General features: G+C 45.4%; 1 protein-coding gene across 4 annotated transcripts; it reads right to left on the bottom strand.

Annotated features, from left to right (window-relative positions):
- Window positions 1–6,405: 6,405 nt before the first annotated feature.
- On the bottom strand, window positions 6,406–15,771 carry etv5a (ETS variant transcription factor 5a). 4 transcript variants are annotated; one of them, XM_034574752.1, is made up of 13 exons: window positions 15,575–15,771; window positions 13,792–13,934; window positions 13,555–13,651; window positions 13,407–13,454; window positions 12,972–13,022; window positions 10,766–10,889; window positions 10,371–10,667; window positions 9,944–10,272; window positions 8,352–8,414; window positions 7,975–8,043; window positions 7,547–7,716; window positions 7,358–7,465; window positions 6,406–7,166 (listed from the first exon to the last, which is right to left on the bottom strand). In XM_034574752.1, exons 2-13 carry the CDS (start codon window positions 13,837–13,839, stop codon window positions 6,936–6,938), a joined length of 1,635 nt encoding a protein of 544 aa, XP_034430643.1. In that variant the 5' UTR covers window positions 13,840–13,934; window positions 15,575–15,771; the 3' UTR covers window positions 6,406–6,935. The 4 variants fall into 4 exon arrangements, with proteins under 4 accessions (XP_034430643.1, XP_034430645.1, XP_034430644.1 ...); XM_034574754.1 differs by having other exon boundaries at window positions 7,364–7,465; XM_034574753.1 differs by having other exon boundaries at window positions 13,555–13,648.
- Between the last annotated feature and the right edge of the window lie 1,013 nt (window positions 15,772–16,784).

Raw genomic sequence — 16,784 nt, 5'->3', positions numbered from 1 at the left:
AGGAAGGGTGTAATAAACCTCTACATATTTTGATCTTTTCGACACCGCTGACGGTATTTTTTGGCTCATCTGTCCAAATTCGAGGATTTGACTTAGGCTTACCACAGACTTTAATTTGTAGAGCTCATTTAAATTATTTTAATCAACTTTTTAAAAATCACAGAGATATCAAAATTCAAGATAAAAAAAACTGTATAATGACAAGTATTATATTATCTATTAAAATACATAAAACTGTGCACTTTGAAATTAAATGCCTAATGCAACCAAAATGTTTAATTTTAATAATCTTCAGTGGTTTATCAGTCAGGTTGTGTTGTTCCTTCTGCTCTTAATTCATACTTTCATATTTTGACACTGGTATTAAATAACATTTTCTGTGGTATTAAAAAGTTCTTTAAAAGTCTTGAATTTAACTAAATATTTAGGTCTCTAATTAAGCAAAAGTAGTAAAAATACTATATATTTTAAATTCAATATTGAGACATATATATTTTATCCATGTTATAAATATACATATACCATGTTTTAAACCTCTATTCATCATCCCACTTAGCTAACAATTATTTTCCTGTTTTGTTCCAGGATCATTTTCCACTAAAACGGGGAAAACCAACTTCTCCAACTCCACCATTCAACGGATTATTAAATCAGTGAGTTAATAACGCTGACGTTGTTTTCAACACAGACCTCAACAGTCAGGGAATCTCCCCATCAACATAAATGATCTGCTCACATAACACATTTGTGATTGAGTTACCTACTTCCTCTCACTGCAGTGTTATACATTTTTATTATAACCCCTCATACGTTGTGTGTATTTAATAAACACTGCCTCTTTATTCATTGTCTGACCTTTGAACGTCCACTGTAGGCTCAACTCAAAACGATTCCCTCCTATGAATCTGTCCTTTTATTTCACATCCCATTGTCTGTGGAGGTTTTTTCTTGATTTACTTTTTAAAAGCTCTTCTTAGTTTATTGATTTATTTTGTGCAGTGTTTTATTTATTTAATCAAATTTGATATATAGACCCATTAACTGGGTTTATTGAACAATGTTCGTCCTCATAAACATTTGAAAATGTGTGTAATGTGAGCTGGTAATAGTCAGTGTGGTTTTGCTGAATGTTTATGGCATTATTGAACATATAGAGCTCTCTGGAAAGATAAAGTGAGTTATTTGAACACTTTCAGTCTCCATACACTTACAGTTAGTGCTCAGAGCCCATTAAAGCACCACACAAGGATCCTGTTGTTGTGTTCTCTGCTGCAGCCACAGGGAACATAATTATATAATGCTGACGTCAGCTCGTGGAAAAGTCAGGGACCGAGTTGTTGTGCTACCAGGACACATTCACATCCCAAAACTGATAAGTGCTACTTTTAACTCTGTGCAATTCAGTTGTGCACCTTTTATTGTACTGTGGGGGGGGAATTGAATGTGCAGCTGAGAGCGAAAAACACATATTAGAAAAGCGTCAGATCCCAGCTCCCACTCTACACCCACCACTCGCAGACAGAAAAAGAAAAGGCAGACAGAGAAGCTGCAGCCTGTGGATCAGGAGCAGTTTGTCTAATGTAACATGTTGTTTTACTCAGCATCATGTCTCACTATCATCGGCAGGAAGAAGCTAAAGAATTGTTTTACACTTTTACAATGTAGTAGTATCCTACAATTCCTTCAGGTTGATATACCTACCTACTTACCTACCTACTTACCTACTTACCTACCTACTTACCTACCTACCTACTTACCTACTTACCTACCTACTTACCTACTAACTCACCTACCTACCCATCCCTTCCAACCTTCCTACCTACCTACCTACCTACCTCCCAACTACAGGCAGATCAATTCCAAGAAACTGTTACACTAAATTAAATAGTGAAATAGTCAACAAGTCAACTCTAAGGAAAACTTCTTTGAGACTTGGATGCTCTGTAATTACTCTGTATAAGATAAACTGTGCTGTGTCTTATTTGATCTACAGTATATTCTTTGTGGGACACCCAGGTGCTCATGTCCTGGTAGTTCAGGTCTCTGGGCACTAGAGGGCAGCCATGGTCAGCGTAAATAAATATGAGCTCCCATGAAAAGCTGACATAAGCAATGACTTGTTGTGGGTGGTGTGTGTGTGTGTGTGTGTGTGTGTGTGTGTGTGTGTGTGTGTGTGTGTGTGTGTGTGTGTGTGTGTGTGTGTGTGTGTGTGTGTGTGTGTGTGTGTGTGTGTGAGTGTTAGAGAAATCCGTTATGTAACAGAGTTTCAGGGAGCAGAGCTTCTCCATGGTAATTAGCACAGTGCGAACACAACAAGTTAGCCAAATAATGTGAAAGATTTGTGCTGGTTCCTTCCCGGGCAGCGTGACCCATATTTCTCAGTAGCCGTATCCAGGACGGAGTCGTTCACTCTCTCAAACTGCAGTGAAAGGAGGCTTTGTGTGTGTGTGTGTGTGTGTGTGTGTGTGTGTGTGTGTGTGTGTGTGTGTGTGTGTGTGTGTGTGTGTGAGAGCACCTGCCTTAGTCTTTAAAGAAGAAACCATATAATGCTTGAGCGGCCTTGTCTTTGCCTTGTGTTTGGATTAATAATTTACTTGGACGCGGCTCGTGGTCATGTATTAGGCCCACGATGTATGTTGAAGGACCCATTAGCTTCACTCTTCTCCCTGCTCCATGTATCACGAACTCTGTTATTGACCCAGAGAGTTGTTTACGATGCAGCCTTGTTTGTTTCTTATGTGTCGGTGCCTAAAACGTAATATATACATCTGTCCATACCTTGATTTAATGTTAATGTTGTGTTTCCAGGTCAATATATGGTGCCGGACTGTGGCTCAATTCAGAGGCTGCATCCTTCGGAGGCTAACTCATTTTGGTTCGGCCTTCGCGGTCTATGCGGCCTATTGACGAGGTGGTCCTCATAGGGCAGGTGGACCCTGAATTGAGACAGTTTGTCCCATCTCAGTCTGACGAGAGGACTAGCTAAAGTGCACAGTAGCTGTGATGTGCGAATATTCATATTTTTTATTTCTAAAACATTATTACAGTTTATCAATCCAGGAAATAGTCAGGGGAGGAGAGGGGGGACATTTGTGTTGGGGCATAAAACGAATTCTAATTCTAAATGTGTCTTGTTCCACACACACACACACACACCTCCGACAGCAGCTTTCAATGAAGAGCAGCGAAGTAAAGGTAAAAAACCACATCAGTTATGAATGTGACCCACACAATGAGAGCAGGGCAGCTCCCATGAGCTCACTGAAAGGCCTCTCACAGCGTCCACAGCCTCTCTCAGGCGATGGACAGTTAGTGTAGCTCCTGGAGACGTTTACACTCTGTGCTTTCATGAGACTCAACACCAGGCCGACTGTTGCCGGGCCATCAAAACAAGGCCCCAGTCCAAAGCTCCGCTCTTTTATCAGTTACCATCATTGCTACATGTTCCAGGACAAATTTAACACCAGGTGACATTAGGAGGCCGACACTGTAAAAACAAAAAGTCAGAGAGACGTGCCCGAGGGAGGAGTTTGAGGCCGAGCTGTTGAAATGAAGCAAACATCACAAGATGGTTGTGAAACAGCACAAAGCTCACACTTCCTCAGGCCTCAGAGTTCACATTTAACCAAACAACACAACACGGTGCCAAACACACAGTTTGGAGCAAATGAATACCTCCGGAAAAATATGGTTGCACCCCCGTCTGTCTGCTGGTTTGTTTGTTTGTAAACAAGATTACGCAAAAAAACACCAGACGGATTTCCACAAAACTTGGTGGGAGGATGTGGAAATCAAAATTACATTTGCAATAACTATCACACACACTGCAGACACACTACATACAGTTAAAGTTGTTTCTTCAGTTGCAACGATTATCACACTGCACCTTGGAGTGTATATAGTTTGAGTTTTGTATTGTCTTTGTCTTTTTCTTATAGTAATCTCTTTCTACCTTGCTTTTATTTGAATTTATCTATTGCCCTGCTGAGCGGTTTCTTGGTGCAGCTTGGTTCAATGGAAGTGGACTGTTGGCGTCTCTACTAGTTTATTCAAGCATTCCTCAAAATAAGTACAGGTTCACTTTCCAGCTCTACTCCACTACTTTATTTTCACAACTCTATGTACTAGTTACTTTTCATTGCAACACGTCGTAGAAATATCCAACAGCTTTTAAAATGAACTAGAATTTAGCAACTTGTGAAGTCCTCTTAATTGTGGATTATTTTATAACCCGAGGTTTACTGTGTGGTAATGTTGTTCAGCACAAATGTATTAATGTGTAATATACACCGATGAGCAACAATGTTAAAACAGGTAGCTGGGTTTAATGTTGAGGTTGATCCTTGTGCTTTTATGTTTGCACGATTCGTCGGTAAATAATTCACAGTTTGACACTAAAACCTTCAGAACAGGAGAAACAGGAAGACATTTCTGACGCTGCCGTTTGTTGCTGGTTCGGCGTTTGCCGAATTATTCATGAGCTTCAAGCATTAGACTTGACTGAGAACTGGGAGTGAGCCATAAATATTAAAATATCCAATACTTGCACATACGTGAGGTTGAAGCTTCATCTACAAGCAGAGACATCAGGATAAAGAAACGGAGGTAAATGACTTTATATTGAAGGGATTTTTTAAAATCTAATAACCAATTAATACATATTTCTATAAAGATATATATTATATATTACTTTGTTATCTGTATATTCTACAAGGGGTGTCTGATAATTTATTCAAATCTATGCTCTTTTGTAACTTTTACTTTGTGAAATATAAATTACCACCACACTTAGTGATGCTTATGTACTTAAATAACTTCGCACTATGCAAATGTCATATATGAATTTGACTCTATGCCTTTAAAAAAATGTAAACACCAGTTACAGTGTCAACAAAATGAAACCAGGTTGTTTTTTTCCGCTCTCGTACACGGATCCCAGACGATGCTGAAACCCATTTGCCACAAGTTAAAAGAGAGTTAATGATTAGCCAGTCAGGAGAGGCATGTGACTCAGAAATCAGTCAGGTCAAGCACAGTGACTGCCAGACCACAGCCGCCAGTCAGCTGACCGACTGACTGCAACAGGAGTGTGGGGGGGGGAGAGAGTGAGGAAACACACCAGGACTGCAGGCAGTGAAGCATAGAGGACCGTTTATTGTACCCAGTACAGATTATTATAAACTCAGCAGTGTAAGAAACACGTTGTGAGGGGAGTGGACTGAAGCCTATACAAGTGCAGACGATCCCTGCGCCCGGGGTGGATCCCATGATGCCGTGCGTCATGCGTAGACACACGTCTGCAGGCGTGATAGTAACAACTCCTCATCCAACCCCAACACAGGGCTCTCCTGAAGAAACAGTCTGCAGTAGCTGCATCGTAAGGGTGGAGATGGGTTTTTAAAAAGGTACATGTCTATTAAAGCCAGAACTATACAGCTCATACATTAAAAACAAAACAAATGCAGCCTTATAGCAAAAATATATACTTTATATAAGTTTGTCTTTGCCCCCATTCAGAAACAGAGATCATGAACACAAGAAAATTGCAGAGAATATCACAAATATCTTCTTTGTCCAGAGACGGTAAAGCGATATGTTAGTGGGCACACAGTCTCGACTGATTACACCATGCAAAGAGAAGCAGGAGGTTTCCAGTTGACAGCTCGTGATTGGCGGAGAGGTGTCCCAAAAAAAAGAGGTCGTCAAAATTCCACCTCTCTTTTCTTTTTTTCTTTTTTTTACTTGCATGCAGCTTCCTGATGCTCCTGCCATACTGGTGCATCAGAGGGACGAGTACACTGCCAAGGAAACGTGAAGCACCGAGACAGAGTTATGGAAAAGAAGAGGAGCAACGTGACCATTTATCATACATAATAACTTCTTAGGCTTTTTAGGAATTATCTGGCAAAATACGTGTTATGTATCCCTTTCCAAACGGAGGAGATGGAGTGCTAATCGCCGCTAAAAGTCGAGCGATTAAAAGGAGCCAGCAGTAATGAACAGAGACTGGAGGAGTGGACTGTATAGACTGAGGGCTCCTACTGTGGGGTGCAGTCTCTAAGGGGAGGCAGATACAATCTCTTACGAGTGGAGAACCATTAAAGAACATAACATTTACACAAGAGAGCAGCCCGACCGACTGAAACACAGCAACGCCCCAGAAACCTGAGAGTTCTGGGTGTCTAAAATAAAACTAGTTGTTGTCCTATCTACAGAACACAAGAAGCCGATTGATGTTTTTTTTTTTTGTTAATCCGTCTTTTTGCAATTTAAAGCCCTTTCACGGATTTTGTCGTTTAGATGTGGTGACGTAAAAATGTGTGTGTGGGGGGGGGGGGGGGGTCCCAAAAAAGGCAACTATAGAATAATGCTGCATTTTATATATCTTATTAGATTTTTTTTTTTAATGTTTTCAACTCTTATTTGATTGTACTTAAGAAAAGCAGATTGTCACAAAATCAGAAATGTAACAACGTTTTGCAGTCCCGTACAAAGGGGGGGGGGGGGCGCAGCGGGGAAAGTCTGCCAGTTCGTTTAAAGTTGGCGGGCTGTGGCCTCGCTTCGTTTGGTCTCCATAGCAACAGTAGCCCCTCTCCTTAAGCTTGTGAGAGCGACCGGTTCCAGTTCAACGTCACCGGCCTCACATCCCTCTCCCTTTCTCTCTCTCTTTCTCCGTCGTTCGTGTGATGGTGCAGTAGAAGAGCCCTTCGCAGGTTTTTCCCTCGTTCATTCTTGGCTTGGGAGTCGAACAGAGTTTTTAATAAAAGGTTTTCCAGGGAGCGGGAGAAGGAACAGAGCAGAGCGCGAGGTCCCATCTTCCGAAAGAAGCTCGCCAGGTCCAGCTCTGGGTTTTCTTTTAAGAGTGGGAGTCGAGAGACTTTGGGAGTGTTTGCGTGTACGTGTGTGTCGTGCGTCAGGACGCCGGATGCTGCGTGCTAGTAGCCGTAGCCGTCTGAGAAGGGCAGGCCCGCCACACACTGCTCCCCGGCGTCCAGCAGGTAGGGGGCGGACTCTTCGTAGTGGGTGAGGGGCACGGTGTCATCGTCCACCCCCGGCAGGCTGTCCGGGTCGACCTTCAGGTTGGGCCTCTGGTTGTCGGGGAAGGCCATGGAGAAGAGAGCCTCGGGGTCGCACACGAACTTGTACACGTATCGCTCACCAGCCACCTGAGAAACAAGACAACAGACATATTGACTCTCATGGGAAAAGTTGCAGGACTCGTGTATTTTGTAGAAGAAAAGATATTCACTGCATCTATTTAGCTGCTATAAGACTATGTCATAGCATCCCCCCCCCGAATCAGCTCACAACGGCTGGTAGAGGAGTGGAAGGAGAGAAAAGAAAGGGGTGAACGTGCCTTTACCTTCTGCATGATGCCCTTCTCGTAGTAGTAACGCAGCGAGCGGCTCAGCTTGTCGTAGTTCATCGCCGGTCGGTTCTTCTGGATGCCCCAGCGACGAGCCACCTGAGGGGAAAGAACCCACAGATCACAAATCTGCTCTGTAAAGTTCAAACATCCGTGCAGTTGTGCAAAGTGGGGACTAACCTCTTCTGGCTCGATGAGTTTAAACTCCATGCCGCGACCGGTCCAGGCGATGAAGTGGCCATTGGCCGGGTCATCCAGTAAAGTCACCAGGAACTGCCAGAGCTGCAGGGAGCCGCGGCGCTGGTAGGGAGGTCCGTCACGGTACACGGAAGGTTCCTGTTTTACTTTACCTGCGAGAGGAAGAAGAGCGAAGACGAGAGGACAGAAAGAGATGAAGAGGCAGAAGGGGAAAGAGCGAAGAAAAAGAAACGTGTCAGTCAGCGCTGTGCTCCACCACGGCCACAGTGTGGTGAGACATTCCTGCCAGATGGCGACTGTGAAGAGGACTCGCTGTTCATTATGTACCACGAGCAGCCAAAGGACCCAGCTCTGCTCACAGGAGCCCACTTTAGAGAATCTAACACAACTTGGTTTTTTCTTGATCTTACCTTCTAATCTTTCAGGGACCACACAGGTATCGTCGAAGTAGAGCTGAGGATCTCTGTCGAAGGAGAAGCCTGCGATTGGAAAAAAAGATTAAAAAAAATCAGATGAAAGTGCGACAGCAGGTCGAGCGAGGTGTTCTCACACGAAGGCCAATGACCACAGATCAAAACTGCCCGCAAAGCAATATGGCCCGGGCAGCTACACAGGGATTCACTGATAGATTAACTTCTCCTTGAGTTGTCATTTCAATGCTGCCGACTGCTACTTTATCACCCGCTGAGTTTTCAGCAGCTCGATAAGTCACAAGGTTCAGGGTCACAGAGGATGAATTTAAATTAAAACGTGTCGATGTAAAATGAAGACAATATTCTGAACTTACTTTCATGGTTATTTTGGTAGAAGCTCCCTGCTCTCCCAAAGGATGACTGACAGTTCGGCACTTCTGTAAACAAAGAAGACAGGAGCATGAATTTAGACCAACCGTCCTCACCGTCCTATCAAATGTGTAATACATCAAAATCCAGCTCACAGCTGACAGATATATTTGGACGCCTGCCACAGTGCACAGAGATACGCAGCTTTGATATTGTATCTGCGGCGGGTCGTGCGCTTCACTCTGTGTTTATAGAGACATCCAGGCCAAGCTATATTAGTGCGTTAGGTCACTCTGACAAATATACAGTATGGAAAGAAAAGGTCAAAAGACACGGTGGCGGCTTTTCTGTCCAACCAGCAGCCATGTTCATCCGCAGCTCCAATAGCTGGGCTGAAAAACGTCCGCCCACACGCACAGAGGGGTGGACCAAAGCCCAGATCAGAGTACACTGCTCAGCACACAACATCCCTTGCATGTCCGCCAAGCCCTTAAATGGGATTAGCACCATGGTTGCTGTATTAAATCTCAATGACAATCAAGTTATGCCAGTCCTCCCCCGAGGGGGTCAAGGCCTGTCTTCCGTTCGCAGCGTTTCTGTCCCTTCCACTCCTCTATTTCCTGTCTGCTGATAAGATGGCCACAGATCAATCATGAACGAGTGTTTCCTCAAGTCTCTGACTCAGGAAAGAGTTTGCAGGAAGCAATCGTTATGGTCAAGTCTTAGAAGAACTCTCGAAACTCCTCCGGCCTAATGCATGTGTGCACGGATTCAAACTGTGGCTGTATATCTGTCACTGAACATGCACATCGTCCATCCATCTCGAGATACAAGGCCTGTGACGTAGGTATTTAAAGACCAAAAGAAGCTAAGAGGATTTGTCATTACATCACTACCCTGCCAGCCGCTCACACAACAGGCAGGAGAAGAATGAGACCGGCTGAACGAGATAAAGATAAAGAACAAAAGCTGCAGAGTCTCAGGAAAAGATGGTGCTAATGCATCAGAGCGGGGACAACAGCTGGGCGTGTGGGTGTCAGGATCAAACAACGCACAACCCACACTCACTCTGCCTCGTTTGATTTACACAACACGAGTAAACAGCATCTCTGTCAAGACTGATTGACAAGGAAGCATCGTTTGGCCCCTTGAGTTTTCTGTAAAAACCAAGCAGAGAAAATCCAGGCCCCTACAATGGACTTGCTTTGCTGCAGGTCACCAAGTCCTCTGAGGACGCTGGCCTAGATCTATTCCAGGTAGGCTCATTGAAGAGGTTCGCTGCACCTGGCTGGATGACCCATTTACTTTTTGCCCTTGGAGGCTTAAGCGGAGCTAAAAGACCCACTTTACTCCTACTGCCGTGACTCTGGAGGAACAACACATATTAGGCTCCGAGTCTTTGAGTGTGTGAAATGAGCGTCTGTGTGACCAGGCCTCTGCTGCATGCTAAAACTCACAGGCATGTGTTACTGCCCAGAACAAACATGGCCAAGCACATTCCTCGCCCTCTGCTCGCTCTCAGCTCCGGACAATTACTTTCACACTGATAGCGAGAGACTTTCATACTGGATTCTCTTCTCCAACTCCTGCTACTCACCAGAATCAAAGCAGAAGTCACGGGGCTCCTGTTTGATGGCCATGGGATGGAAGGAAGCCTGACACTGAGGGCCCTGGGGTGGACCTGGGGGGCCCATGGTGGGGACGCCCTGCTCGGTGTACCGTGGGTCGATGAGCTCTTGTTTGAAGCCCTGGGGAGGCACTGCCACCAGCGGCTCTGACATCTGGCGGTGGTACGGTGGCCGCCCGTCACGTGGCAGGTTGTTGTTGTTGTTGCTGCTGCTGGGAGGCTGGGGCATGAACTGGGGGCGCCCTTGACTCTCTGAGGGGGGGAAAGGTAGACATGGCTCTGACATCTGCCTCTGGAACCTTAAGATGGAAGAAATGGCAAAACAATGTGATTAATGCTGGAAAAGACACGACAATAATTGTAAAGTCCAACTCTAGGTAAAGAGGCGCGTGCTCACCTGTGCTCAGGTGTGAAGTTGTTGGCATCCTGACTGATGGGTACACAGGGCACGGCGAAGGGTGGGCTGTGGCTGTGGACTGGGAGTGCTTGCTGGTTGGGCGGCCCTGCTGTGATTGGCTGTTGTACGTGCACCGGACGCGGCCCCGGGGTCGGATTGGCTACATGGGAGTGAGGCGGGGGAGTCTGCTCGCTCAGTGGGTGCGTTCCTGGCGTGCTGTTGGGGCCGCAAGGAGAGACCGGCGTTGAGGGGGGAGTTAATGGCTTGAACCCTGGGGTGGGCTTCCTGTCGCAGGCACTGTGGATGAAGAGACGGGACAGAGGAAGAGTCAGAACTCGTATCATTTGAGACGGATGTGGCGCTGTTGTGCGCCTGATAACTCTGACACTACGAACCTGTAGCTGTAAAGGCACTTCTCTCCGTAGGGCATGGGACTCCTGTCCTGGCGGCAGGGGGACAGCTCTTTGGAGCGAGTCAGCTCTCTTTTGATCTTGGCTGGTGGCGGGCCATGAAACATCACTAGATAGAAGGAGACATGCGGAGAAACAACAGAATGCATTAGATAAACTCCAGATATCACATAATTGAAGCTATAAACAGAAGTGCAGCAGTTATCTTAACAACGTTTGGATCTGATGGATAAATGGACGCATGGACAGCGTCTGTGTACCTCCCCCCCCATCTGACAGAGCCACTTAGCAGCTATTTATCATCCGCCCTAATGACGCTCGACTCCACGCTCTGAAAACAGCCATCCATCCACCAGCGCTAGGTAGCATGATACTAACTGCACTGTACACACAAAAGCTATCAAACTCCTCGTCTGATTCCCATTAGGCCAAGCAATACCAATCCCCATGAATCAGTGTGGCTGTAATCTAATGGCGGTGAATGATTTTCTTCTCCCGGGCTGTAACCATTAGACACTGGCTGCCGCTCTCTGCGTATCAGCGGCAGTTTCCGGGGCGCCACATAATAGCCAGGCAGAAACTAGATCCCTGGGCACAGAGGAGCGGGAGCCGAATAAATCACCCAGGGTGCTGATGGACCTGAGCAGAGCTAACAATGGGCACGTGAGCTCCCTTGTGTGCGCAGCGAAGCCTAATGGCTCGGGCGAGACTCCTCACACACACAGAAAAGTAAATAACGGGAAGATTAGACGTCTTCTCTTACTCTGGAACGGTGCAAGGGGGGGGCGGATTAATGAAAAAGCACCAAAACACAAACTCTTGTGCTGTTGCATATCAGTTGATCCGCTTCCACAGCTTCTCTCTTTTCAACTTACAAGTAAATTATGTACAGTTCAGTGAAGGAGCCGTTACTCACTGGAACTCATATTTGAAGCTCTAGTTTTGTCGAATAAGGGATTTGAGAGAGAGAGAGAGACAAAGACCACCAAACCCACTCCTCTGTATCAAGGACACTGCTTTGAAAACCAATCATTGGGGACAGCACGACTAAAACCTTACCGCTAAAATTTACCAGGACCTCAGACATGCCTCATTAGGCTCTGGTCCCCATGAGGTGCACTAGTCCTGACAAGGGAAGTGTTTAAACTGAAAGAAAAGGTCCTTCAGAGGCAACAAAAACAAGCACACACAGATACACAGCGTACTGACAGCACAAGGTCACGGACGCAACCACAACGGCACTTAACAGTGACCCAGCAACATTCAGAATAAACCCACACGGAACCTTGGATGAGGCCCTCTATAAAAAAAGACATACATGTCACAGCAGCAACGTCAATAACACGTTGCAGCTCTGCAGGCCAGTGTTCAGTTTACAGCTCCACGTGCCACATTAACCAAGATTTAAAAGCCCTGACGCCGAGAGGCAGCCACCACACCCTGTCTCCATCTCCTACGCATCAGACGAAAACATAAACTCAGAAAGACATAGGCGAGGGAGGGGGGGGGGGGGGAGCACATAAAATGCTCCATTGGGCATAATTCAAACATGCCCCCCCCCCCCCCCCCCCCCCCCCCCCCCCCCCCCCCCCCCCCTGGCTGCAGCCTAAAGGCGGCGTGCAGAGCAGAACAGGAGGCTGCACGGACAGTTTTTGAGGGATGTTGGTTCAGGGTAGCAGAGACTTTAAAACAGGCAGATCTGAAGCCGCCACTATCCACTGGAATCTAGCCCACTTCAGCAGCAGGGCCCGAGTGCGAGAAAGTGTGAAATCAGATTAGGAGCTTGGCTCATGTGATGCCCCATGCCAATCGGCTGATTAAACTCAAAATGGAGGAGAGGGAGGGAGGGAGGGAGAGCGAGCAGCCCTTCCCAGAGTCGAGTCTTGAAGACGAAGGATGGTGCTTGTCCTCAAAAGGATGAAGAATTCTAGTGTATTGCAGGGGTGACCCGGACGTCTTTCCAGGGACAGTAATTCAAAAAGAAAAGATTTCCTCGTAAGAAATACGGAGGATTAAGTCTCATTTCAGCCCGATTAAAGACGGTTATTTCAATTTCCTGAATACAGAAAAGAACCGACCGGTGCTAAAACATCCCAATCATGACCAGGATCAACGGCACCAAGGCCGTTACAGAATCTGTTCAGAACGACACAATCACAACAATCAACAGAGGAACAACAGAAGTACTCACAGTTATCCGACTGGAAATCAGGGACAAACTGTTCGTCATCGGGCACCTGGGCTGTGAAGATACAGGAGAAAAGGTACAAATCAAAACAATGCTCCTTTGGAATTTTTTTTTTTTGGAGCAACTCAAAAAGCCAATTTTAGCCAAAACTAAAAAAAACATGGTCAGCAGTTTCTCATGCGAAGGACTTTGCTCTTCTTGCTCTAATCGCTAACTGAAAAATAGAGTATATTTCACATTCCGGCCGAGTTAATCTTTCACCTTAAAACTTGCCCAATTTCATCGTGGTCACCTTTTAGAAACAAAGGTCTAAGAGATAAACACGATCTTCAGCCGCTGCTCGTAGTGGAAGGTTGATAATAGGGAAAACACAACTTTCTGAAACTTTGGTAGAATTGTCAAATGATTTATTTTCTGTAGAATAAATACAAAACTCACCTTCTGCGATCCAGATCTCCTGCAGCTGGCTGAGGTCTTGGAAGAGATCTGGAAATATCGAAAAGTAAGAAAGAAAAAGTTATTGATCAGATGTTCCCACAAATCAAAACATGCTGATCACGGGGACGAGCGTCACCGGGGATGTTACCTTCCGTGTCCTGGGCGAGTTCTGTGTCGACAAACTTCCTCTTCCTGTCGAGCAGAGGCCTGATGTGAGCCGGTCCATCCACATGAGACTTGTGCTGCTGGGAGAAGATGGTAGAAATGTCAGAACATCAACAGACAGGAGGCAGTGACCAGAGCTAAGGGACGCACAGCCACCACTGTACACAATGTAAAGCCACTGGTCAACAATGTAAGGACATGATGTCGTGTGTCCACTTACGCTGGGTGGGACCATGAATGGGACCTGCTGGTCGTAGAATCCGTCCATGTTATCTGGTCGAACGGGGAGGGGGGGCTTCAGTATTGGGGGGAGGGGGAGGTGTTCGCTTTAAAGCGACAGCGCCTGCGTCACTTTGTGGGTCACTGGAAAACAAGGACGAGGAGAGGACACAAAATCAGTTTCATGCTCAAGGGACGGTGGACGAACAGTAAAACCTTAAATATCCAGAACCCTGAAGTTGTTGTGCTAAAACTTAAACATCTGGACTCCTCTACATCGGGTTGTGTTTACGCAGCAGCACAACTGGTTCATCTTCTGATGCTGCAACAAGGCCACCATCTTCCCTCGGCCCTTTATTTAACCAACAAACAGCTCTTTGAAGCGAGGGGGGGGGGGGGGGGGGGAAGCAGCTCAACATAAACACACACGGTCATTACGAAACACATGTAGTGCATTTATATAAGCTGCACTACTTTCCTACTATAATCCGCTCAGAGATGTGGAGTAAAGACTTGGGAAGAGGAGTCTCGCTCTTCGCCTGCTCCCACGAAGCAAAGCTAACGAGATGGAGACGAACCAGGGCCGGTCACAGAGCTGATTAGTGTCTTAACGAGGCTCCGACCTATTGCTGGCTCCTACAAACTGGTGTCACGGCTACCGCCCCCCCGTGTACAACTCTGCTAGGTCGAGGAATTTAAAAAGACAAAGTTAAAAGAAATAGTGATATGACTCACTCCTCCATCTCCCGTTAATAGATGACGGAACACAGAGCGACTGCTGGGCAATAACTACAGCAGCCGAGCAGGAGCCAGTGTCTCTATGTGGAGCTCGTATTAATATAGCTCGTTAATCTAAAGTAGAAAGTTAGCGTTGACGGTTTAATTGGCTCAACTCTGACCCACTATTTACGCATTGGAAGTTAGAATAAGGTGAGAGAGGGGTGTTGTACCTGCAAGATGGAAGTTTGATGCTTTTAGAAATAAAGTTACTTCACTTTTACAGGTTTTATCAAGAAGTATAATGACGATATTTATTTTATCATAAAGAAGCAGATATTAATGATAGATATCAACTATTATAATATTTCAACTTTTTTTCTCATGGTTTTGTGACTTATTTGTTTTTACTGTAGAAATCAGAATGCTTTATGAATAAATATTATTATGGGTATAGTTAAATAAATATTTAAGTGTAAAAATGATAATGTTGACATTTTTGAAAACAAGACAAAGTTCGCAACTTAATAATTAAATTTTCACTTCACGGGCTCATAAAAGAGGTTCAAAGTCAAACTGCGCAACTTTTCAACTTTTTGCGCAAAATCCCAATTTGCGTGAAACTTTTGCGTCTCAATCGAGGTTTTGGAGAGGGGGGGGGGAATCATCCGATACCGGCCCCCCTCCTCCCTCCGCCCTTCCCCCAACCCCCCCCCCCCCCCTCCCTTGTTTTTCTCAATGAAGTGAAATTGGATCCGTTTGGAAACAAGGGAGGAAAAAAAATGGCCCGTCCATTCATAAAAAAAAGAAAGAAATCACAGTGTCCTGACCGCGCAACAACCACGCACGTAAATCAACACACACACACACAACACACACACACAGTGTATACACGCACTGTGTTTTATTTAACGCACATAGAAGCGGAATATTTAAAATGGTCGCCAAAGTAAATATCTTTAAATAAAATGGCGTTGCGTATAAGCGCGTTAGAAGAAGAAGAAAAAAAACATCCGCGGCTCCGTGAAAACTAGTCCCCCCCCCCAGCAGCAGCAGCAGCAGCTTACCTTGCGATGCGCGTCCACGTCCTCTGCGTCCGAAAAGATGCGTTAAAATATCCACGCGCACGAAGTGATGATTAAAAGACCACGCAACGTCGTGCACCGGTCCGCGCACTAACACGCAGTATCAAGCAGGATCACGCACTCGCACGCACAGATGCTGCTCGGTCGACGCACAGAAGTTGACTGAGCTTTTTTCTCAATGGTCCGCTCGCTTCTTTCCCCCGGGCTCCGGCAGCGCGCAGGCTCGCTCCCTGATTGGCTGGCCGGGCAGGTCCGTCAAAGGGGGCGGCCAATGGCGTCCGCGGAGGTGGTGACTTGTGCACGAGGGTCGGCTCGGCCAATCACAGCGCGGCAGGGGCTGATATTTATGAATGGCTGGATTTCATTCACGCTTCCCCCCCCCCCACCCTCCCCCCCAGTGTTTTTCTTAAAGGTACAGCTGCGGTGGAAATGTACTGAAGACGTAACTGTAACTGTAACTAATAACTTAGTACATTAACCCCGACACTGTAATCAATTATTATTATTTTATGTGAATGATTCCATTTCTGTTGATTACGTCACTGTTCAGAGGGAATTATTTACTTTTTAAATCAGAATCAGGTTTTATTTCCAAGCAGGTTTACACATACAAGGAATTGGATGTGGTGCGTTTGAGTATTAATATAAAAAAATATAAAGATTTGGAAACAAAAATGTAATATGAAAAGTACAACAAGCGCCTGGGGAGGGGTTGTGCAATATGTTGTAAATAAACACCAGAGACTGGATTGTGCAATGTACTGTTATTTGCCACAGGAAGTTAAAGTGTCATAACAGTTGTTACATTATATTTATTACACACCATATTTTTAGATAAGAGTATTAGATTTTTTATTATGAATTAATCCCAACAAGATTAAGATTAAACTATCTGCAGTATAAACTGGTAAACAGTAAACACTAATGAACGTGAATCATACTCCTCGTTCTATTAAACCTCGGAGCTCGGAATGACATCACTCCCGAACAACCCGAGTTGATAGAGTTCCAGATTACGATGTTTACGTTAGCCAGCTAGCCTTTGTTAGCAAAAACAGTTTCATAACAACGCGTTACGTGACATTTCACACATACTAACACCGTAGTAACACGTCCACAGACAGTAATTGGAATAAGTATAATAATAATGTTTGATTTAATGATATATACAACTGTATCATCTGCATACATG

Source organism: Hippoglossus hippoglossus, chromosome 21 (genome assembly GCF_009819705.1).
Source record: "Hippoglossus hippoglossus isolate fHipHip1 chromosome 21, fHipHip1.pri, whole genome shotgun sequence".
NCBI lineage: Eukaryota > Metazoa > Chordata > Actinopteri > Pleuronectiformes > Pleuronectidae > Hippoglossus > Hippoglossus hippoglossus.
This window is presented reverse-complemented; position numbering and strand designations above follow the sequence as displayed.